At 44.3% G+C, this 23,922-nt stretch overlaps 1 protein-coding gene across 1 annotated transcript in view; it reads left to right on the top strand.

Moving 5' to 3' along the window:
• Positions 1 to 5,784: 5,784 nt before the first annotated feature.
• Pdzrn3 (PDZ domain containing ring finger 3) overlaps positions 5,785 to 23,922 on the top strand; it is a 226,661-nt gene continuing 208,523 nt past the window's right edge. Inside the window, exons 1-2 of the mRNA XM_074044249.1 lie at positions 5,785 to 6,637; positions 21,827 to 21,913. Coding sequence (XP_073900350.1) covers positions 5,915 to 6,637; positions 21,827 to 21,913 — 810 coding nt within the window. The 5' untranslated portion in view covers positions 5,785 to 5,914. The remainder of the gene's footprint in view (positions 6,638 to 21,826; positions 21,914 to 23,922) is intronic.

The raw sequence follows: 23,922 nt of genomic DNA, 5'->3' as shown, positions 1-23,922 counted from the left end.
TGGGAACCACAATCTTCTCTACCTTCTTTCCTTGTGATCCGGGTGAGACTGTCCCTGCTTTCTGGTTCAGGAATGGGCAGATGGCCTGAGGTAGGCCAGAACTCAGGCCTTGGATGTTTACAGTAGCTATTAGGAAAATGATGGTCTTTGTCCTAGGGTCCATGAGCTAGTACGACACAATCCTGGACTATAGGGGCTCTGTGAACAATGGGAGAGAGACTGTCTCAGAAGGAAGCCAATCCAGGGGAAAGTGGAGCAGACTCCTGTGGTGCTTATGTGGACATCTGGATTCAGCCATACCTGAAGACTTTTATACCTCATGGAATTTTCAGAGACATCTCCTAGAGTTTCCCTTCCTTCTTTCCTTCCCTCCCTCCCTTCTTTCCTCCTCTCCCTCCCTCCCTCTTTCTTTCCCCTTCCTTCCTTCCTTCCTTCCTTCTTTTCTTCCTTCCTTTCTCACTTTGAATATGGTTTCAGGAACTGAAGGTAAAATAGTGTCCTAATGTAATTCAATTCAATGATCTTTAAAAACATAGTCTTTGGCATGAATAGGAAAGTAACCCATGTTCAAAATATACAAATGTAGAAAAAAATACCTTATTCATGTGTAAAGACACTTGCATAGTGCTACTTGTATCTAACAGTATCATTCTCTTCTCTCTTATTGACAAAACCTTATTTATATTGTATTTTTATAATAGTTTTAGTAAGATATAATTCACAAGCCATAAAATTCACCCTTTTCCAGAGTACAATTCAGTAGCTTTTAGTATATTTACAACTATGCAACCACAAGCACAAGTTAATTCTAGAAGATTTTCAGCACCTCCAAAAGAAAGCCCTACTCACTAGCAGTTACTCCCCACTCACCCTTCCTATAGCTCCTGGCAGGTATTGATTGAATGTCTGTCTCTATATATTCCACAAAAATGGAATTATATAATTTGTAGCCTTTTGTCTCACTTTCTAGTTGCTTTTTTTTTAATTCCATGGTTACTTGGATGTTTTGTTATATTGAGCCAAATTTTAATTTTTTGCTCTTGCATGCATATATGTTTGCAGGTATGTATATTTACAGATGAATGTTTACAGATGCATATGTATGACTGTGCACATATGTGTGTGCATATAAACCTAAATTTTCCTATATTAACAATGCTTCAAATGATGACACAAACTCTAAATAGGCCACGGAAGCCTATTTCATCCATACTGTGGTCCGTCCATCTCATGCCAGTAGCACTGACCTGTGCTTAGGATCCTAGAAACAGGAACTTCCAAGGATCAGGAAGAGGAAGGAGTGTTTTATTCAGCATTTATTAAGTACCTTCTAAGTATTAAACATGGAGGACAGAATGTGGACATGATAGTCCAAGACAGAATATAGAATGTAGGATAGAAAGTAGACACTGATCAACCTGTGCCTTTCCATTGTCCCAAAGCCTTCAGTGCCACCTAGCACTTAGGTTCAACTCAACATCTTCCTGTAGATGCCTGACAAGACCCTATATTTTGGGCTGTTGCTGACTTCTCCATCGGTATCTGATTTGCTTTCCCTTGCTCCCTCAGCTGCACACTCCAGGCATGCTGTAACTTAAATAGACCAAAAGTGTGGCTCCCTTTGACCCTGGCAATTTCTGTTGTTCTGTTTAGAACATTATTCTCCCAGGTATCACTGGAGCCTTCTCCCATCCTTCAAGCAATAGCTCACATTTTGTCCTCAGACTTGTCTATTTGAAATGGCCTCAAATTTCCCTCTAGCTCACCAGTTTATGATCTTGAAAACAGGACTCCTCAAACTTAAATTGTATACAAATCACTAAGGGATCCTGCTAAAATTCAGTTCCTTATTCAGTACAGCCAGGGAGGGACCATAAGATTCTACATTTCTAACAAGCTCCAGGGTTATGCCCATGCTTCTGGCCCCTGAACCACACTTTGAACAGGACTGCTTTAGATAACCTATTACATTTCATATTTATTTCATCAATTATATGTCTGTTGATAGTTGCCTCTCCTTATTCTGGAACGAAGACTTATTTGCCCATCTTGTAGACCTCTGCAGCCCTATCACAAAAAATAGAAGCATGTAGTAGTTATTAAATAAATGCAGACCTTTCAAGTGTGATCAGTGTTATACATGGCTCTCTGGAGGGAAGGAGGTCTCTCCAATTTGCAGAACTAAACTTTGAAGAAGCATTCATCAAGTCTTTTTCTACTTCTATCCAATGTCCCCGCTGTGATAGCTTGGCCTCATTTACCCAAGTTTTCAAAAGTCTCCAAGATCAAATAGTACCTTTTCTTCTTCCTACTCTCTAAACTGAGGCCCCCAGGATGGCTGGCATTGACCTTGTGAAGAGGCAAGCAATCTGATTGACATGTTTCACAATTGTCTGAGGATGACTGCTATAACTTACTACTGTCTATGGTGGTGCTACCATCTGGCAAAGAAGATTTTTTTTATCTAATTGTATTGTGCTGTTTCGCCTACTTGAAGTATAAATATTAAGCCTGGGGAAGCTAGCAAAGAATCTAAAACTCCTTGACTTTTTTGTTTTCTGTAATATTGAACTCACAAATGATGTGCATGCTAGGGGCAGCTGAGGATTAAAACATGGAAAAAAGATGAGCAAAGATGGAGGTGTGGCATGATTCTCTGCATCATTTGTAATGTAGTACCTCCCAAGTAAGGGTTGATGGAGCAGAAAGCACAATGTTCACAAGGGATCAGACTAAGGATGCTGGAATCCTGTCTACGTTCATAACTGCCACTTACGGAACTTACATAACCTCTGTAAACCTTCATTTGCAGAATGAGCTAACAACACACGTACCCCTTGATGTGCTCTGAGGATTAATGAGATAAGTGCTAGGCAACTAGTATGAGCCCAAAGATGGTAGACGTTGGTATCATCTCCTGATTAAACATGCTGAATCAAAGGACAGGAAGAACAGAGCATCCAATCTGATGAGGAGATACAGCATTTCTATGAGGCTCAGGCTTTCTAATATTTTTGTTAGAAAGTACAGTATCAGATTATAAAAGGAAGTGGTGGTGGCAGAGGTGGTGCAGGCTGTAAAAATTTCACAAAGTGACCAAGTCATCTGTGCGGAAGGAATTTGTCCGTATGTAAACACTCATATGCTTCTAAGACAGTTGAGTGTCTAATGTATGTCGGACACATCAACTCCTTTTGTCAAGACACTGCCAGCCAAACTTGCCTTCCTGCATTTCGGTTCATGTTGGCTAAGTGGTGCCTCCTCTTTTCAGCGTGACTCCTCTGTACGCACCAGCCAGTTGAGGATACGATTGAGCAGCACCTGACTTCAGTGATGAACAAAAGATTGTCCTAAAAAACTGTGGTTCTCAATCTGGGGACTATATCCCTCCCCGGGGGACATTGGCAATGTCTGCATGTCACACCTGGGTCTGGAGGGCAGTGGGTTACTAAAGATTCCACATGGCAAATGATAGCATGTTCCCCTGGTTCTGACAGTCCAGAAGGTTTTTTGTTTGACTTGATTTTTGCTGACCTCTAAGAAAGAACTTTAATACTAAAGCTAACTAACTAACAAGACTTTCCTTTGCTTAAAGTGGCCAAGTGACAACAGGCAATAGCTTCTCAGTGGCCTCAGCTGTAGCATTTCATCCACAACCTCTCAGTCTGTCACCAGGCAACACAGAGGCCTGGAGGGACAGCTCTGAAGAGAAGCATACATCCCAAGCAAGCACTAATTTCCCATTTATGGTATATTATGGTGTTCTCCTTGTTCCTCCAAACCAGTTTGGTTTGAAGATTATCGCCTTGTTGACACTAACCCACTCTATGAGACTGACAAGCCCACACACCTTAGAAAGAATCTTTTTCTTACCCAGTATCTGAGAACCTAGGAGCAGTTTAATAAACAGAATGATGGAAGGTTCCTTGGCACCAGTTTATCTGAACAAAGGCCAATAATAATCTACTCCACTTGAAATCCTATCAGAGAAATGCATTACTTCATTAAAGCAATTAAGAGAAAGCATCACAAATAGACAACAAGTGCCACCAACACTGATTAAAGAACACTGCCCAGTGATCTCAGCCCTGCAAAGCAAAATCTAGTGACAACTTTGCAAAGGCCAGTTCAGAACAACTAATCCTTATGGACATCAAGGCAATTCTTTCACTCCAAAGAAGCAGTTCAATAGTGAAGGTCATGGGTTTGTAGCAGCCACACAAAGGAAAGAAGTAAAAGCAATTAGACAAAATGGATGCTGTAATCCCACTTTTCAGGCTCTGGAGCAAGGACACTAAATCCCAAAGTCCCCACTTTCTGGCTTCACTGCTGAGAATCTTGGAAGCAGATCCCAAATGAAAATTCCATAACTTGATTTCACTCTTACCAATGCTGACTCGAGTTTCTTAGGAATGTCGACAGCCTTGGGAGGTTAAAAAAGCTTACCAAATGCACGGGATGATGCTATGAACTTTACACTTAGGTTGGAATCCTGAAAGTATCCTTTCAACGCTCACAAGGGTTGCTGGATACACAGGCAGACTCGCTGTACTGCTTAAAAAGCTTACCCCAGAGTAGAAGAAAAGAGTCACACCCATGGATGGCCAGGATTTTCCAATGAAGTGGAAATCCATGGACCGGTATGGTCCAGCAGCTCTGGCATCACCCACTTGGAGGTTGGATCAATGTGGAGAATGTTTGGCTCCACTCCAGAACCACTGGGTCAGAAACTGCAGCCACGTTAACAGGAAAAACACTGATCTATAGCAACCCACGGGACTTTTTTTTTTTTTTCTGCCTTGTCCCAGTCTAAGTTTTCCAACAGGAAGATGGAGCTATAACAAAGAGCGTACATAGGAGAAAAAAACAAAACAAAACTTCAGGAACGTAGTTGATGTGATCATGGAAGTGGGGGTTGTTAGAGGGAGTTGAAGCTCTACATTTCTGCAGTTTTCCTTCTAAGACCACCATTTCGTCTTTTGTAATCAAGGGAAAACGGTTTTCAAACGGAGCTAATACTGTCTCACACATCACTGTACAGATGGTTTTTAAAGGAACCGATTTAGAAGTGCCAGCACAAAGCTTGCCACTCTGTAGAGCAGATTCTTCAGAGATGGTAGGTGAAGTGGACAGAGCCAGCTTGCCTGCGTCTCCCACCACGACAGCGGGCGAGCAGCTCTGGTCCCCGCAAATTCGCCTCTTAGACTCGCCCTCCGGTTCCGGAAAGCTCCGCCTGCTAAGCGCTGAGGTACACAGAACCTCTGGTCGCCCCTGAAGTTTCAGCAGGAGAGTCGGCAGCCTGGGTAACTTTCCCTGGAATGAAATAAATAAAGACCGTAAGTGCTGAAATAGCGGGCCCCTCGACATTTTTCGTCCTCTAGGCACAGAGGTCAAGAAAAGTGAGGGGAGTAAAACGTCCTCATCTGTTGCGAAGGGGCTCCGGGAAAACTGGTCTAGGCGAAAGCCCCAGCCCCAGCCCCAGCTCCAAACTCAATGAGATGATCTCGTCTTGCATATCGTCGCCTACAAAGAAAAGTCCAAGACGACTCGGACAGTAGTGCCCCGAGAGGGTTCAGGTTGGCGTCCAGGGCAGGTCAGTCTTGTTCCGCAAATTTCAGGGTGCCTCAGGGTCTTCCCAACCTCCTCTGCCTCGCCGACCACCTCTCCTGTTCAGAGGGAGGACGGGAGGCCGCCGAGGGAGGATGTTCGTGCGCTCCCTCTCCCGCAAATACGGCCAGAGGAGTCCTGTTCCTCGGGCATTTTCCGAGGAAGTCTGGAGCAATTAGGCTCAGTCCGGGGAGAGCGAGCGAGCGAGCGAGCGGGCGGACGGCGCAGCCGGCGTGTCTGGGCCGCCTCGCAGAGAGGATAGGGGCGGCCGGCCGCCCGGCGGCGACCCCGGGCCCCGGCCGCCACCATGGGCTTCGAGCTGGACCGCTTCGACGGCGACGTGGACCCAGACCTGAAGTGCGCGCTGTGCCACAAGGTCCTGGAGGACCCGCTGACCACCCCGTGCGGCCACGTCTTCTGCGCCGGCTGCGTGCTGCCCTGGGTGGTGCAGGAGGGCAGCTGCCCCGCACGCTGCCGCGGTCGCCTGTCGGCGAAGGAGCTTAACCACGTCCTGCCGCTCAAGCGCCTCATCCTCAAGCTGGACATCAAGTGCGCGCACGCGGCGCGCGGTTGCGGCCGGGTGGTCAAGCTGCAGGAGCTGCCCGAGCACCTCGAGCGCTGCGACTTCGCGCCCGCGCGCTGCCGCCACGCGGGCTGCGGCCAGGTGCTGCTGCGGCGCGACGTGGAGGCACACATGCGCGACGCGTGCGACGCGCGGCCCGTGGGTCGCTGCCAGGAGGGCTGCGGGCTGCCTCTGACGCACGGCGAGCAGCGCACGGGCGGCCACTGCTGCGCGCGGGCGTTGCGGGCGCACAACGGCGCGCTGCAGGCCCGCCTGGGCGCGCTGCACAAGGCGCTGAAGAAGGAGGCGCTGCGCGCCGGCAAGCGCGAGAAGTCGCTGGTGGCTCAGCTGGCCGCCGCGCAACTGGAACTGCAGATGACCGCGCTGCGTTACCAGAAGAAGTTCACCGAGTACAGCGCGCGCCTCGACTCGCTCAGCCGCTGCGTGGCCGCGCCGCCGGGTGGCAAGGTAGGCATTAGCTGTATGCCCGCTGAGACACCCTCCCCCCAGGCCAGGCCCCTGGTGACCCAGGGCCCCGCCCTGTTCCTTTCAGTATAGGGATGCCAGGAGCATCCTTGCCAGCTCTTTCCCCAAGCGCAGGTCAGTCGCGCTCAACTTGCCTAAGCTCAAAAAGGACCGTCCCTTCAGGCTGGACACATAGGGCAAGGCCACGTACAGCCACTGCAGTTTTAGGGGGTTGCAAAGACTGGAAGGAACCCACAGCCTAGTGTAGGTTTAAAAAGAAGTGTGCAGCTCTGGAGTCAGATGTGTCTTCAGAGGCTTTGCCTTGCACACTAGCTGCGTGATCTCAGGAAAGTTGCATACCCTCTCTTAAGATCTGAAATCGTGGGCCTTATGGACGAGACACCCAGGGTGAACGGTGTCCATGCCCCCTCCGCGATTCCAGAAAGAATAAAGGAAACCTAGAGCCAGTGTGAAGCAGGTTGAGAAGCATACCGGCTTTGAGGCCAAGTCACTGGCTGACCTTGAGCAAACTGCTTAACCTTTCTGAAGTTGCGCACTGACGTTCCAAGAGGCACCCTCTGAGCTATTCATCGGGGGACTTCAGAACTAAGTGAAGGATCCCTTCCCCCCAAGAAGGGTCAAGGGATTGCAAATCTCCCGGAGTTAGAATTGTTTTCCAGTCTAGGCTTTTTTGCTAACCCGTAGAGTGACCTTGTGGCGTTATGTCCACAGGTGCCTCAGTTTCCCTGAGTGTTAAAAGTTGTTTCCTTCGGAGAGAGACAGAGAATATATTAAAAGGCCTGCCACAGTGCCTGTCCATGCTGAACACGTGTTACCTACAATTACTTTAAACATCTCCTCCTGAGTCGTCCCCTTGTCTGTGTAATTATAACAGCCTCCACTAAGTGCAGGCTTACTTTTCGCCAAGGCCCTGGTGCTTAGAGCTCTTTCCCATTCATTTCCTTTTTCGTGAAGAGGTAGGTGTGATGGTTCCCATTTCCTAGATGAAGAAAAGGAGGCTCATGGAGAGGCAATCTTGGGTCACAAATTTCAGTTGCCAGAGGTTGGGTCTGTGCCTTTCTCTAACCCAAGCTCTTACCACTATTGCGCACCTCTCAATGTGACCACTGGGAACCATTTATTTTGTGTTTATTAAGGGCCAGCCACTGTAGGAAGCACTTTTTGTGTATTCTATGTTTATGCCTTTGAGATGAGAAAACTGGCTGGGGACATTATGTGACTTGTCCAAAGTCAGTGACTAAGGGAAAAGAAAGAGCTGGATTCAGAGTCTACCTCGGAGAGTAGGCAGGTTCAGCGGCATTAAGTTCAGCCTCTGCTTGCATTGACATTTTGCTTTGGGTAACTCTTGGTGTGTGTTGGGGGGGCGGGCAGAGCCTGTCCTGAGCACTTTTGGATATTTAGCAGTATTCCTGGTCTCTACCCCCTGATGCCAGTAGATGTCCCTCCCAAATTCTAGCCACCAAAAATGTCTCCAGATACTGTCCTTTGGGGGACAATATCACCCAGGTTTAGAACCTCTGGTTTCCCTAATTGTAAGAGCCACGTTTTCAACAGCTGAGTGCTTCTGTCTGTCTGGAGAGGGGCATGGGCCCTGCTTCTGCCACTCTGGTTCCCTATTCCAGATGGCCTGGCAAAGAGGGGAACATATTTGCCCAAGGGGTCCCCAGGGGCCTGTGTCTGCTCTGCCTCCCCCTGCCCTCCCCCAGCCTCCCTCCTCCACCAGGCCTGCAAGTTTTCCAACCCCCTCCTCCCTTCCTGGCCCCCAGCCTGTCTGTCAGCTGCAGCCTCAGCAGCTGGCCAGCTCTGGACTAAGGGCAAATATTTACAGCTCCGTGGTTCACCCAGGACCGCACAGGCACACAAAGGACTGGTGTGAGCTCGCAAGTCACCCAAACAGAGGGCAAAACTTGGTTTTCAATCAAGCACCAGCTTTGGGGCAAAGGAGTTCCTGAGTTTCTGCTGTCATCTGGATTTCCTGCGTTGTTTTACAAGTGATGCTTATTTATAAATAAGCCATTCACTCCCTCAGAGTTTATATATCATTTATTGTTGAGCTAGTTTATTATTTCTTCTTGCCTTTCTGTTTTCTTTCCAGAATGTTTGGGTAAATGCTGTCTTAGAATCAAAAATACGATCCTTGAATCAAAACTGGGGATGTTTTTGAAGCTCTTGGATAAGTGGGGTAGAAAGTCAAGGGCATTAAGCCTGGGAACAACATGTTGATTTGAGAAAACAGTGAAAATTTCCTTCTATCATTAGAGCTGTGCTCGGGATTTTCTTGGTCTTCCAAGCCAACCGCAGGGACAGCCAAGGATAGCCTGGCCCTGAACCTGCCCGAGATGGCTTCTCTGGCCTCAGACCCTGGCTGGTGTTAGCTCAAGCTTGGTGGGGAGTGGGGGGGGAAGCTTGTTCCTCTTGTCCTGAAGTTGACACTGTAGGGCCCCTCTTCCTGGGTCAGCCCTGAAATCCCTCCCACTGGAAGCTGTTTAAGAACTTGTCTATTTCATTGGGCGACTTTCTGGCCCTGCTGGGTACTGTTTATTCTTTTTCCAAAAGGCAGAAAGATTCCTAAGGCCTGGATACTCTCATGTACAACACTTTCATTTTTTTCGAAGTCTTAATGTCTGCTTCTTGATTATAAGCTGACGGAAATAAACACTCAGTAGATCTGTAGTATCAGCTCTACAGCCTAAAATTCACTCCATACCTGATCTGGCCTTCTGTAAGTTATCTTAGTTTCTTGACCCCTGCTGAGCCCTTCAGGTTTGACAGTGTGGTACCTACACAGGCATTGTTTGCTCTGTTAAAATGTGAGTTAGAGAAGTACACTCAAAACCTTAGCAGGATAAGGCCCATTGAGCTTGTTAAAAACCACATTCCTGAATCTCAGCCCTAGAGATTCTCTATCAAGGCTGGTGTGGGGCCTGAGATTCTGCATTTCTAAGGAGCTCCTCAGTGATGCTGGTCCTTTGAGTAGCTATTGAACTAGGTAAAGAATTTAGGTTCGAACACAGACCTAGACCCAACTTGCCTTGGTCTTCTCTACATAGCAGTGATTTCTCTTATCATTATTTGTTTTTGCAGTGCCGGAATTAAACCCTCATACATGCTAGACAGGCCCTCTACCACTGAACTACATCCCAGCCCTGATTTACTATTATGGAAGAGAAGCAGTGTTGGAGATTGAACCCAGGGCCTCAAACGTGATAGCATGTTTATACCACTGAGCTACATTCTCAGCCCTCTGATCGTTGTCCAGAACCTCTTCCTAAACATTTTAAGACCAGGATAAGCCAGATGTGGCAGTGCATTCTTGTAGTCCCAGCTACTAAGGAGGTGGAGACAGGAGGATCATGGTGGAAGGCCAGGTTGGGCAAAAGCATGAGACTCTCTCTGGAAAAAAAAAAAGCTAGCAAGCACGAGGCTCTGATAGTACTGCAAAAAACAGAACAAAACAAAAAAAACCCACACTGACCACAGCTAAAGGACAGGTGACTTGTCCAAAGAGACATCTCTAACTTGCCTGAGGCCACAACTAGTCTGTAGGAGACCTGACCTTGCCACTTAAGTTAAAGAGACTTGCTCCCAGCTTCAGTTTTCCAATCTGATTCAACCTATTTGTCTCTAAGGGCAAATCTGTTCCAGAAGAGTTTCTTTTGCTTTCTGGGAAAGGAAACATTCTAGGTAAAACTTTCTTTGGAATTAGGGAGAAACCTGAGAAACCTTCTGTTGTTCGACCTCCACGTTCAGTCTCCCATCAAATCCTGTGGCTTGTACAGCCTGAGTGCATCTTGAATCTGTTCGTGGTTCTCTGGCTCATTCAAACGATGACCTTGGTCTAAACCAGGGGGTCCTCAGCCTCAGCACAGTTAACAGTTGGGACTGGGTAATTCTTGGCTCTGTGTGTGGTGGTGGAGGTGGAGAGGAGAGGTAGTTTTGTGCTTGGTAGGAAGTTTAGGAACATCACTGGCATCTACATATCTTGGGGAGTAGCACTTCCCCAGTCAAGAAAATCAGAACTATCTCCAGACGTTGTCAGATTGGAGGCAGAGTCGCCTTTGCCTTGGTCACCATCATCATCTCCTCTCTGGACCATATCCATCCTTACATATCCTTTTGCTGCCCTTCAATTCAGTCTTTATGTAGCACTGGGGAAAAATCTCTTAGAAATGTAGATCTGACCTTGCTCCCCCTTCTTAAGGCCTTCTTGTTTGTCTTGGGTGGCCATCAGGGCCCTGCATTCTTGGGATGCTGCTGGCCTCCAACTGCCTGGCTTCTTCTTTCTTCATTCCCTTCTCCCAACTTCACTGGTCTCTGAGGCTTTGTGGTTATGCACCTTCCTGCCTCTGGGCCTTTGCACTTGCTGGTTTTTTTTCTTTTTCCTACCTGAAACAGGTGCTCCAATGTACTCTTCTCTGGGTAACCTGCAAGTTTCCCATTTCTCTCCTCCTGCCCCTAGCCTTTCTGTCAGCACTTAGAGTTTGCTCCTTAGTAGGTCACCGTTCTTTCTAACCTTCCCATTCCAGCACCAGAATGCTAGGCTTCTCTGACCTCACAGACTACATCTGGTACCCTACGACTCTCCCTCTTTTATGGCATTCATTACAGCCATCACCAAATAATTGGGAGTGTCTGCCTTATTCAGGGCTGTGTCCCCACTACTACATCCACTGCTCTTGGTATCATAAACTCTGTTTTGTGGATTAAGTTCAATATTGAAAGGGCTGGCTTATCAGCCATCCAAACTTTTCAAGAGTAGACTTGTTAAAAAAGAATGAGTTTTTCTGTAACACCCCCCTCCAAACACAACCCCCACCCCCACCCCCACCCCCGTTAATAAAATTGTTTCCAGGTTTTTGGGAGCCATCATTTTTCTTCCATTTAGATCCACCCAGATCAAGTTGTATAAAGCCCCAAATCCCAGAAACCATTTGTCCATTTCAGAGCTGGAGATAAGTGAATCTAATAGACAATTGTATCAAAAGGTGTTCCAGATGTGAGGAGGGTTTGAAATGTAGCTGTCAGAGTGTTTATACCATTCAGTAAATTCTGTTTCTGACAAGCTTCAACAAACAGCCGTTCCACAGTGTATCTACCCAACAGCCTACTTCAGCTAAAAGAACTGCAAGCTGTCACTTCTTTTCCATTTCAGTGATGTATAAAGCAAATTAGGATTTGGTTTACAGACATGTTACCTAGCTACACTGGATTAAATGAGCATAACTGGACGATTCAAATTGGAAATTCTGTTGAGATTTATCTGCAAGTGGTTCTTTCTCTGTTCAGAAATGATGCTTGCCTCTCTGTAAAAATATTTCATGACTAAGAATCTATTTATAAGACAGTTATGTATTGGACTGTAGACCAAGGAGGGTAGAAAATAGTATTCACTGTGTTCCTCTGGGTGCTGTACATTTAGGGTGCTTTTTTGCATGTACATAGCTTCTTGGGCACCTTCTTCATCGGGTAAATCTTTCCTCCCTCCCTCTGTCCATCCCTCCATCTGTCCCTCCGTCCCTCCATCTGTCCCTCCGCCCCTCCCTCCTTCCCTCACTTCCTCTCTCCTTCTCGCTCTTTCTTTCTCTTCTTCTCTCCCTCCCTCCTTCCTTATTTCTTCCCCATCTTGTTTTTTTCCTTTCTTCAGTCCCTCCTCCTTTCCTTCTTCCCTTTCGTCCTTTCAGGAGGGGGAGAAACAGTTTATAAAATATTGTAAAGCAGCTTGACTAAAACTAGAAGTTTAGATTTCTAAGTGTAGAACTGGGATTCTAACCCAGCATTACCTGACTCCAAACTCATATACTGTTGCTAAAATAAGAAAAGCCATTTTTCCTGAGCAGTGGCCCCTCTGAAGTCTCATACAGGCTCTCAGAGGACTGTTATTGTAGATGCTGAGTGACGTGTGGATTGACGGTGTGCAAGTGTTCTTTAATTTCCTCCTTAGAAGGGTCCTGTGAGGTAGGCACTCCTACCCATGACCTGTGACTCTCCATATTGAAGATGAAAGAGAAGGTGAAATACCTTGTCCAGTGGGCTCTCTGGCACATTTTAGTTTGTCTCTTGGCTTCCTGTCCATCGTGGTGAGGTGTTTGTCCCATGCTGTAATTCCCATTTTCGTTAGTCTGGTGTAGAGCACATGGGGTGTAAAACAAAACAGATCCTGACTATAAAAGAGATTTAGACAAAACAAATAAAAAGAAATAAAGACTTGTCCTGGACGATCAGTGCCTTGTTTCTTTCATTTTTATCCGAGTTATTTGAAGAGTGGTTCATGGTACGAACTCTATGAAATCCTTCCCAATGTGTTCTTGCTGTTCAGTTCCTCACATTTTTATATCCTGGGTGCTAGGCAACATTGGATACAAAGGTGAAATTGAGCAACTTTAATCCAGAGGCTGAGTTAGACACCCACTTTGAAAACACAACACAACTCTTCTCTTTGCTCACCCAAGCTTTTGAGCCTTAGGTTTGCCACTGTCTCCCCTTGAGTAATGGTGTCCTAGTAAACCGGTTCCAATAAGAAAGGGAAGTGGTGTAACATAATGATTGCTCTTGTAAAGAAAATAACTAACAGATGGACCTAGCAGCCATCTTTCTCACTCATTCCATATGCATAATTATAGGAGACTAAAAGAGCAGAGACACAGTGTCACCTTTGTGTGAGCAGGTCCTGCAGCAACTCCACCCCCCAGAGATGAGTCATTGACTGAGAGGTCACCCTGAAGTTTTGCTAACAGCTCATTTCAGGACCCCATGTCTTAGCTGCATGGGGATCAACAGAGGGACGGAGGACTGTATGGTTGTGGGGTCGGGTTGGATGCAGGAAGCAGAGTACCCTGGGTAGAACTAGAGCCTAGCCCCTGGAAACAGTGCTACAACAGTCATATGTTCCTTCTCTCCTCTGTTGTTGAGGGACCCTGGGAGAATCTCTAACCCCAGCTAGGCCTTAATTGCCTTGTCTGTAAAATGGGAGAGTTAAATGCCTGCTAATAGGGCTGTTATTAAAATGAAGTGATAGACATCAAGGGCTCAGCAAGATTTATTGAGCATCTATTGACCATTGCTAGGGCTTAACACTTTTCCAAATGGATTGCCAAAGAAATGTTAGAAATTTGAAGCTATTGTTGTACAGCAGGAAAGAGACTTTTACTCAAAGATTCATAGTTTCATTGTGACCCTCATGATGAGGCTCCCCACAAGTGACCTAGTCTCTGGTTAGCTATCCCCTGTTTTGCAGTGGTGGAAAATGTGTGAAAGAGGGGAATTCAGATCATTTTCATTGCCTCAAGGCAGCAATGCTGGGCTAATCTGCAAAGGAAGAGTTAAGGCTTATGAATAATATGAGGGCTATAGAGTTAATATGTGTATTTATTTATTTTTATTGTTTTTTTTGCCGGGGGGAGGTACTGGGGTTTGAACTTAGGGCCTCATGGTTTACCATTTGAGCTATTCTTCCAGCACTTTTTACATTGGCTATTTGGGGATGGGATGACCCACTTTTTGGGTGGGATGGCCTGGACTTTGATCCTCCTACTTATGCTTCCTCATGTAGCTGGGATGTCAGATGCATGCCACCACAACCAGCCATTCGTTGACATGGGCTCTTGTGAAATTTTTGGTGGGGCCTCAATCTTACCAATTTCTGCTTCCCAAGTGGTTAGGACTACAGGCATGAGCCACTGCACCTGGCTTAGTGAGTGATTTATGCTTAGCATCTCCAAATTAACAAAACTAAGGAGAGGCTTGGCCAGCAAAGCGCCTGTGTGCCCATAAGCGGGAACTTAATGTTTTATAGCTAGGTAGTCTTTGCGCTCAGTAATTTGGGAAAGAAGATGTTTCACATTGGATAATTGGATGTTTAAAGTTCAAAAACTTTAATTCTACCTCTTGGGAGGCTGAGGCAGAAGGATCTCAAATTTGAGCCAAGACTGGCCTAAAGAGACCCTGTCTCAGACAAAACAAAAACAAAAAAAATTCAGAAATTCCAGCTGCCTTGCTTAGTCTGTTTGGGCTGCTGTAACAAAAGTACCAAAAATTGGGTCATTTAATTCTCACAGTTCTGGAGACTGTGAGAAGTCCAAGATCAAGGTTCTGGTACATTCAGTAGTCAGGTGTACTTTCTGATCCACAGACTACCATTTATTTGCTGTCTTCATGTGGTAAAGAGGTAAGAGGCAAGAGGGCTGTCTCTGTTGGGTCTTTTTTATGAAGGCACTAATCCCCAACCTCATCTCAAAGGCCCCACCTGCTGACACCCTCATCTTAGGAGTTAAGATTTTAGCACATAAATTTTGAGGGTGCACAAGCATTCACACCTTAGCACATCCCATAGTCAGCCAAGTGGAAGTACTAAGACCCTGCAGATGGTGATAGTGGTAGTGGTTTGCATTGGTTTGGGTTTTTTATTGTTGTTGTTTGTTTTCTGCACAACTGGGGTTTGAACTCATGGCCTTTTGATTGGTTGCTTGCTTGCTAGTGCTCTACCACTTGAGCCATGCTCCCAACCCTTTTTGGTTGTTTTGTAGATATTCTCCAGAAAAGCAGATGAGTGAATGACAAAAAAAGTTAGAGATACAAATTTGAAGCCAAGATCATGGAAATAGAATATTAGTTAAGAATTTCTCAGGTTATTTAAATACCATAAAAATGATTTCTTTTTTGACTAGGGAAATACTGAAAAATTTTATTTCTCTTACATCATTTTCCAAAAATATCTTGTTTGGCTTATAGATATGTACGTACAGTTCTGCAGATGGGATGACTCTGGAAAAGCTACTTCTTTGTTCCCTTTGCCTGTTTCCCCAGGCCCTGTGTCTCTTCTCACTCTTTCTACACCTATTTTGATGGCAGATATTATCCTGCTGAGACTTCCATTGACCGTCTCATCCAGTTTCTTCTGATTTTCCCTCATTGTTCCCCAAACTGTCTTCAGTCTTATGCCGAGTCACCCTTTCTGTTCCTTCTCCAAGAATCTTTCTTTAGAACTGAAGTTTCAGTTTCAGGGAGGGCTTAGTCTGCACTGCTTCATTAAAAATTATAAAGTTTGAGCTACAAAGAGGACAAAGCATGTGAGAGTTGGGAGTGAAGACATCCCCAGTTCTTTAGTGCAGAAATGCTGGCAGCTTGCTCTGCCTCTTGGTCCCCCCAACCCCCAGCTCAGTATATTTTTGACGGAGATGGCCAAATATCCAGCGCTTTCATGTCACTAGTCCACACACAGAGCTGTTTCCCAGCTGTATAGGTCTCTGGGAGCTTTGCATAATCTGATGCTGAGAGGTGACATGTCACCCCAGACAGATGAAGCCTAGCGGTCAGGCAATTCCTCCCCCCTAAGCAAGCTGGGCAGCGTTCCATCATAGGCGGGTCTCCACTTTGAGCCCACAGCAGCAATGGTTGGGAAATACACATAACTGGGCAAAAAAGAGTCTTAGAAAGAGTCTGCAGTGACAGTGACACAAATAGACTCCTAGAGCCACCACACTGATTAGGCAATGGCATGCATCCAGGCTTCTGAGGTCAGATTATTTGGAGGAGGCCAGTGACAGAGTAATAGTGAAATAAAAAGGGAATTTTACTATAAAAGATTATTTACATTCTTGGATGCTTAAAAAAAATCCTTCAGAGGATTTCTTTTAGACAAAGTGTAGTCATACAGGGATATATTCTGGGAGATGTGTCGTTAGGTGATTTTGTCATAGTGCAGACATCATAAAGTTAAATAACAAATTCAGATGGCTGTGATGACACTAGGTGTTACCATCTTACGGGATCACTCATATATAAGGTCCGTCCTTGAGTGAAAAGTCACTTGGTAAAATCTCATTATAGGGTACCTGGCTGTACATTCAGTATGTGATTTTTCACTGTGACATTTCTTCCCCTCTCCAAATTCTTTAACAGCTAGACATTGAATTGAAAGTTGAGCAGATTATGTTTCTAGAAGTATTAATGGTGATTCAGCAGAGACAAGTTTGAGTATGATAGCAGAGCTTATTTTAATAGACTGTATGTTTAACAAACTGTATGTTCCTGACCAGCAAAGTTCCATGTCTTCTGGTAACTTGTTGGCTTAAGAGCTTAGAGTGGTTCATACCATTGTTTAGGTCTTGATAGTGACAGCTCCTTCTCTAAGGTTGATCTATGGCCTTTCTCAATCATGAAGACCTAAAGCTCCCCCCAAGGAGACCTGCATCATGCCGGGGCCCAGCATGACGCTTCCATTTATAGGTTCGGTGGTGGGGGCTAGGATGCCCAGGGTCTGTTAGAGCTCCCTGCCCAGTTTCAAGCAGTGATATCACTGAGCTTCAGGATATGACTAGTCTTCATTTTCTACCCCACCCCCAGACCTTTGGTAGGAGCTCCTTTGTCTCCTGGCTGCAAGGCAAGAGGCACCTGCCACCTGGGAAGGGCTATAGCGTAGGGCCACCTTAGGAAAAGCTACCAAAATGGTCTCACCTCACTTCTACTTGCTGTTGGTTTTCCTCTCTTCTTCACCTGATTTTCTTCCCAACCCCAAGAATTACTCTTCTGGTAGGATTTACAGCAGGCCAAAGAGCCTAGTAATTGCCCTGGAACCTGTGCTCCCTAACACTCCTCTTTTTCTTGCCTTTACTATTCATATCCAAGTGCACAGTTGTTTCTTGGACTTGGTGTTTCTCTATCCTGTTCTTAGCCAATATTTGTTTCCCACCCGCTTTGCTCCCAGGGCTAAATCTTCCAGGCCTGGACATGTCAGGAGACTGAGTTCCCCTCTTCTGGCCACAGTCCACTTGGTCAGTGTCATCTCCTCTTACCTTTGTTCTGCTGAGAGTCCTTGTCTTCCTCATCATGGCCCCTTCCACCATGGTGCATCCCCACCCCACGGTGCATTCTTCTAGTATAAATAATGTGAGTCTGGTATTTACTCCAGCAGTCTCTTACAATGTGCCACATTTTGTCCAATCTTGGAAAAAAGGGAGATGCAGAAGAATACATGCCAATCTTTATTTACTTCCTTCAGTCCCTAGCTCTCTCAAGCTTACTTTAAATTGACTAAATTAACTTAGGATTAGACAATCTCCATTGCATAGATTTGTAGGAGAGTAGTACTTTATGGCTTAAAAGGACATCCTGGCCTCAGTGAGGAACTGTGCTCATCTCAGAATTATGCCTTTGTTGTGTTTGGAGCCACGGTACTAAGGTACTTACTAATACTTAGAAGGAGTATCTATCTCATCCATAGTCATGGTAACCCTGAGACAGAGGAAAAACTGATCTCCAGTCCAAGATCTTAGCTGTTATGCTGTTCCTGTTGGGGCATAATACTCCCAGGATACTCACCAGATCATAAAAGACACTCTTAATGTTTGCCATTATTATTGGATAGTTCAGTATACCTTTTAAACTGTAACTACAAAGCTATTTTATTGCCTTATCCTTCATCCCAGGGTCAGTTTCTAAAGGCCAAGGGATTTAGGTTAGGGTACAAACATTTGCCATCATCATACAATAGAGTATGGGCATTGGACTCATAGGGACTGGGATTCTGATCTTGACACTCCCACGTTGCCACTATGTGATTTTCTCTGAGCCTTAGTTTCTCCAGATATAGAGTATTGATACAGTGGCTGCCTCATAAGATAAATGTGTTGGTTAATCAGTCTTATACATGAAGTAGGGCCCTTTCCCTGCTTTGGTTTGTGTACCTCCATCAGGTTATGGAGAAAATTGCAAAGCGTGGGTGATGATAAATTGCCCAAACACACAAATATAGGTTAAATTTTCCTATGAAAGGTACCAGTATTCACACAATGTGAGCCATCGATTTTGTTTATATTTTTGTTTATATATTTTTGGCACTGGGGTTTGGACTCATGGCTTCACACTTGCTAGGCAGGCACTCTTAACTGTTTGAACCACTCTGTCAGCCTACTGTGAACAGTTGAGAATGCAGCATTGGTGAGTCTTTACCCTCATCCTGTTCATATATCTCTTCATTTAGTGGAATATAATTAGATGTGAGTCATTTCAATGCACTCTAAAGTGAAGCATTTGGAGCCCAGGAACAGGTTAAAGGGTTAATCAGAGATTAATAATAATACGTTCAATGTGTTATATGGAGTCTAGTGTTTAAAATGTCTATTAATATTTCCTCTGAAAAATTAATGTAGTTAATGTTGTTAAGGAAGAGGGGAGTGGAAAGGAAAAACCAGAGTCAAGCACATGGTGAAAGAACAGAATATGACTCTTGGTAGTTAGGTGAAGAAGTGAAAGCAATTCAGTTAAGGCTGAACTTTTCTCTGATTTCATCCCTCCCAGCATCCTGGGTGAATCTTCTGTACATTCATTTACTATTCTGGATCAATGCTAAAGTAGACACTGCCATGTAAAGCCAGTGTCTCACTCTCCTGGGCAGCAGACTAGTTCAAGGTGCTGTAGAAAATACGAACACTCTTCTTTATTTCCAGCAATTGTATCTGGTAGGGAAATGGAGGTCAATTTGGTTGTTCTAAAAGGTTCTTTGCAAGCTACTATTCAGTGAAAGTGTGTGTGTGTGTGTGTGTGTGTGTGTGTGTGTGTGTGTGTGTGTGTGTGTGTTATTGTACTGATGCCATTTACAAAAGTTCTTACAATATATCATAGTTGAATTCACCCTCTCCATCATTCTCCTTTATCTCTCCTCCCCCCCATTCCTGCATTGTCTCATTTGTCCCCTGGGAGACATCTCTGAGGCCATGGCTAGACTTCATTGTGTTTGGTCACCTCAGATTCTATCTCTTAGAGATAAAAAAGTTCAATGAAAACAGCTTGGAATTTTGTACTGACATTGATCTCTTGGGTAAGCCCTCTTGTAAATGAATTCCTTTCTGGAACTTTAACAGTGAACCCTCTGGGATGTTACTAGCCTACGTGTAATGTTCTTCCACATTCTGCACTGAGAGTAGTATGGAAGAATAATGAAGGTCTAGAATTGAAAGACATGGAGTTAAATACCAGCTTGATCTTCTTTCTACTAGCTCTTTCATGGGGGACAACTTTCCAGTCTTCTACCTCAATCAAGAGGATGGCAACAGTGTCTGTTTATAAGATTGGTTGGATTAGTAAGTGAAGTAAAGTACTTAAGTGTTCAATATAGTTTCTGGCACATGAAAAGCAGCTAGTAAATGTAGCTATTACCATCAGCAATGCAGTATAGTAGGATTCTTTTCTTTGCACTCCGTTCTTCTTTCCTTCCCTCCTTCTTTCCTTATTTCTTTTCTTCCCTTCCTCCTTCCTCCCTCCCTTCTTTCTTCATTCCCGTCTTTCTTAACTGGTTATCACACAGTAGACATAAAACTAATCTTTGTGATCATTTGATGGTATGTTCTTCTTTGCACAGCATTTGAGATTATCAGACTAAAGCCATCTGCCTTGGATTATGTGTAACTGTGCAGTTTCTATCATTGATTAGTTATGAAAGCCAGGCATGTAAGATAACTTGCTCAGATTCCCATGTATTTCTAACTTTTTCACCCCTGTAAAATAGCAAAGCATTGGCCTCAGTAAGATTTCCAGTGTCAATACAGAATGGTACAAACTCTTTCCATTTGATAATGATCACGTCTCAGAACATTTACATTGATTCTAAATTTTTATTCTGATATATCGGTGATTTGTAAATTAGTTACAAAGATTGATATCATTGGTTGATGCTGTGGATGGTGGTGTTGCTTAATGTTTTGTTAACAACTAATGAAACAGGCTATCATTGAAGAGATTCTGTCACTAAAGAGGTTTTTCTTTTATGTTAAAATTCTGTATTTTGTCTATTGAGTAAGTGACCCTTCTGAAGCAAAATGTTGTGTTTTTACAGAACACTCACTTCTTTCACCAGAAATTGAATGTCTTTTTCTAATACCAAATTCCCATTTTTGTCTTTAGAAAGATTTATAATTAAAGCTTAAGTTCACATAAAAATTTTGAAAGTATTTTCAGTTCAGCTATATACCAAGCAGTCATGAGAATGAGCCGAACTGTAATTACCAAGAACTTTGAACGTGGAGCTAATTCTATTTTGGGAGTTCCACTGGTCTTTAATAATCTTTTGGAGAGAAGAGCAATGTCAGGCACAGGTCTAGCCTGAGGTCATTGTTTTCCAGTGGCTCAAATGTTGTCATTGTTGCCCCCAGAAAAGGTAGAACAAACATTTGATTAGGAAGCGGTAATTATCAGAATAGAATCTTTTCTAATTAAACTGCCAGTGTTGTTTTTTAGATAGCTTATTATGAAATATTACATAGTTCCAAAAATGCATTTAAATAACGCCATGATTAAACAGAAAAACATAAGTGAAGCAAACAGAAGTTTTGCATATCATTCGTATGAGTGGAAACATTTCAGAGGTACATTAGTGAGTTTAATGTTGAGAGGACGCCAAGTGACACTTTGTGTATAAGCTTAGGTCTATTTTTATTCCTCTGTTACTTGAGAGCATTGGTTGAGGTGCCCTGGCATCTCTGTCACGTCTGTGTGACCTGCCTGGGTGACTTGTGCTTGTTTGATTTAAAGATTTTCCCACTGACCACCTTCCACAGAATGATCTGTGTTCAGCTGCTTTACATTTTGTGTGGACTGGACAGTAATGACTTTGTGAAAATCACCCCCCCCTTTTACCATTCAGGACTGTCTGTTTCCCTCTACGTTAGCATCTGACTTAGCCTGTGCTGTTCCCCCACACACATACCCAACCCCAAGTCACCAAACAGAGATGGCTATTGAGGACCATGCATGCACTCACACTTCTGACAGGATTGCCATTTGACCCTGTCGTGACATGAAATGAATGCTGCCTTGAGAATAGTCGAGAAATAAGTAGAAAGTAGCCGTCTAGACAGCTGGCGTCCAATGGGCCAGTGAAAAGCAAGCTGCATTGGCAGACCACGGAGTCATTGATAGGAAATGTTCATGAGGCAAGTCTGGACTCTTCAGACAATTCTTATGTGGTCAACTCAGGGTTAGATGGTATCTAGACATGTTTGCAATCTCCTCGAGGCAGGACGGAATTTCTGATTGGGTTCCAAAAGTTTAAACACTTCCCAAGAGATAAAGGATTTATAAAATGATTAGCTGAGTAGTCCCAAGCCCACTTAGATAGAAAATTCCTACCATTGATTTCCTGTTTGTAAATAAACACTTGAACTCATTTGTTCCCTGCAGGGTGAAGAAACCAAAAGTCTGACTCTCGTCTTGCATCGGGACTCCGGCTCCCTGGGATTCAATATTATTGGTGGCCGGCCCTGTGTGGTATGTTAATTGCTAAAACGTGTCTTTCCTTTCCCTGGGTTGGCTAGAAGGGGGTAAGGATTGGAAACCTTCCTTACTTCATTCTGCTCTCTGCAATTAGAGAGTTCGTTGTTTATCTAGTATCCTCACAGGCAGGGATATTTATTTTGTTGTGGTCTCCTAAAATAGCATTGTCCTAGTAATACAACAGCTCATTCAAACCGTTAGCTTTTTGGGGTGCATTGCTGGTGGTTGAAAGAAATTGTGTGAGATGTGTGCAAATGGAAACGGGTAAACGGTCACCTCCTAAACTGAGCTGGAGTATGGGCTCCCAGACTAGAAGTCTGACCTTGAGTTCTGTTCTGTCACGTCATCATTACTCAGGGGCAATGCCTGCATCTGTGGGTTGTTGCATGCCTTCACCTTTCCTACCACTGCAGCTATTTGGCCATCCCTTCCACTAGAAGGAAGAGGCCAAATTCCCATCTGTCAATTTAGCTTTGAGGAAAATGCAGAAAGTGCTCTGAGGAGTAGCAAGGGATGTGTTTCAGCCAGCCTTCCTTTCCTTTCCTTTCTCCTTCCTTTCTTCCTGTACTAGGGTTTGAATGCTGGGCCTCCTGCTGGCCAGGCAAGTCCTTTACCACTTGAGCAAGTCCTCTACTACTTGAGCCCAGTCCTTTTGCTCCCTTTCATGGGGGAAAATCTGAATGTATGTCATCCCTTGCTTTATTCTTTTGCTATACACATAAGCTTAAATATGTACATAGAAGTACATATAGTTGAGTATGCTTAATTGTGAAAATGAGCATATTTAATTAGCTATAAAATATCTACATGTGTATATTCACCATTGAACTAATGTTGTGTGCCTTCATGCAAAATGGAGAATTTTTTTAAATGAAATTAAACTTTGAATATGTTCTTTCATCACCCATCACATTATAAGCATTTTTGTGAACCTTTTTGAAGATCACTGAGCTACAAAACAATGGATGGGCCCCAAAGTGAGAGATTTGGCAGTTCCTGCAAGCCTGGGGAGGGGACAGAAGGTGGAGTGATGGAAGCTACAAGTAGAATAGGATTAGAGTTGTCTGTGAGTAGGGAAGTGGTTGGTCAGACAGAAGCCAGGAGAAGGAAACGGGTTTGATCCCAAAAGACCCTACTCAGTCCTAGAGTCTGGGGTTTGCATTAGCTCCATAGTTAATGGATTAAAAAAGTGGCTTTCTCAAAGGGAGTGATGTGAAGAGATTTATGATTAAATTCTCTTAGCTTTTGGCTAAAGCCATAGTGAAAAGACCAGACCAAAAAGTTTAATTATAAAAATAACAGCTTAGTTATAAGTGATAGGTAGTTGTTAATGATGACCACTACATGTCCTGTACAGCGTTTTAAGTGAAGACAGTAGACCGTAACTATGAAGGTGATGAGAGCAGCTATTGTTCCCACTTTGCCAGACCAAAGGGATGAGCTCACATATTTGTGTTTGTCCCATTTTCTCTTGGAATGTCTAAGAAATGGTAGAACATGTGAGGATGGCATATTTTTACTTCTACACCACACCAGTTATTAAGATCCCAGGCTTCCTGTCCTCATGCTGTTTGGATCTGGTCCTTGAGAGTGCCTCAGCTTTAGGAGGGGAGGAGAGAACCACTGGAACTCAAGTACACAAGCAGTTGACCCAGGAAACACCAGAATGGGACTTGGCCTCTTAAGTTCTTACAGAAAACACTTTCGCTCCTTAGCACAGAAAGTAACGTTGGGTTCTCCTTGACTTATCTTCATAATTATCTCCTCCTCGATCCACCTATTGTTACCAGTTTTAAGAAACAACTTTAATAAACCTAAGAACCACCTCGCTTAATAATGGTTTAGAGGCTTCTATAGCTGAACTAGGAAAAGGTGTATTCCCTGCCTCAGGTCCAACCACATCAAAACCCAGTGTTTGTAAAACACGGAAGTGGAAAGGCATGCCTCTGGTTTGTGGTTGTTGAGAACCTATTATGTCAGGGCCAGTGAGGTAGTTTCTCTAC

Source organism: Castor canadensis, chromosome 10, assembly GCF_047511655.1.
Source record: "Castor canadensis chromosome 10, mCasCan1.hap1v2, whole genome shotgun sequence".
NCBI lineage: Eukaryota > Metazoa > Chordata > Mammalia > Rodentia > Castoridae > Castor > Castor canadensis.
Note: the sequence above shows the minus strand (reverse complement) of the source record. Positions and strands in the feature narration are given on the sequence as shown.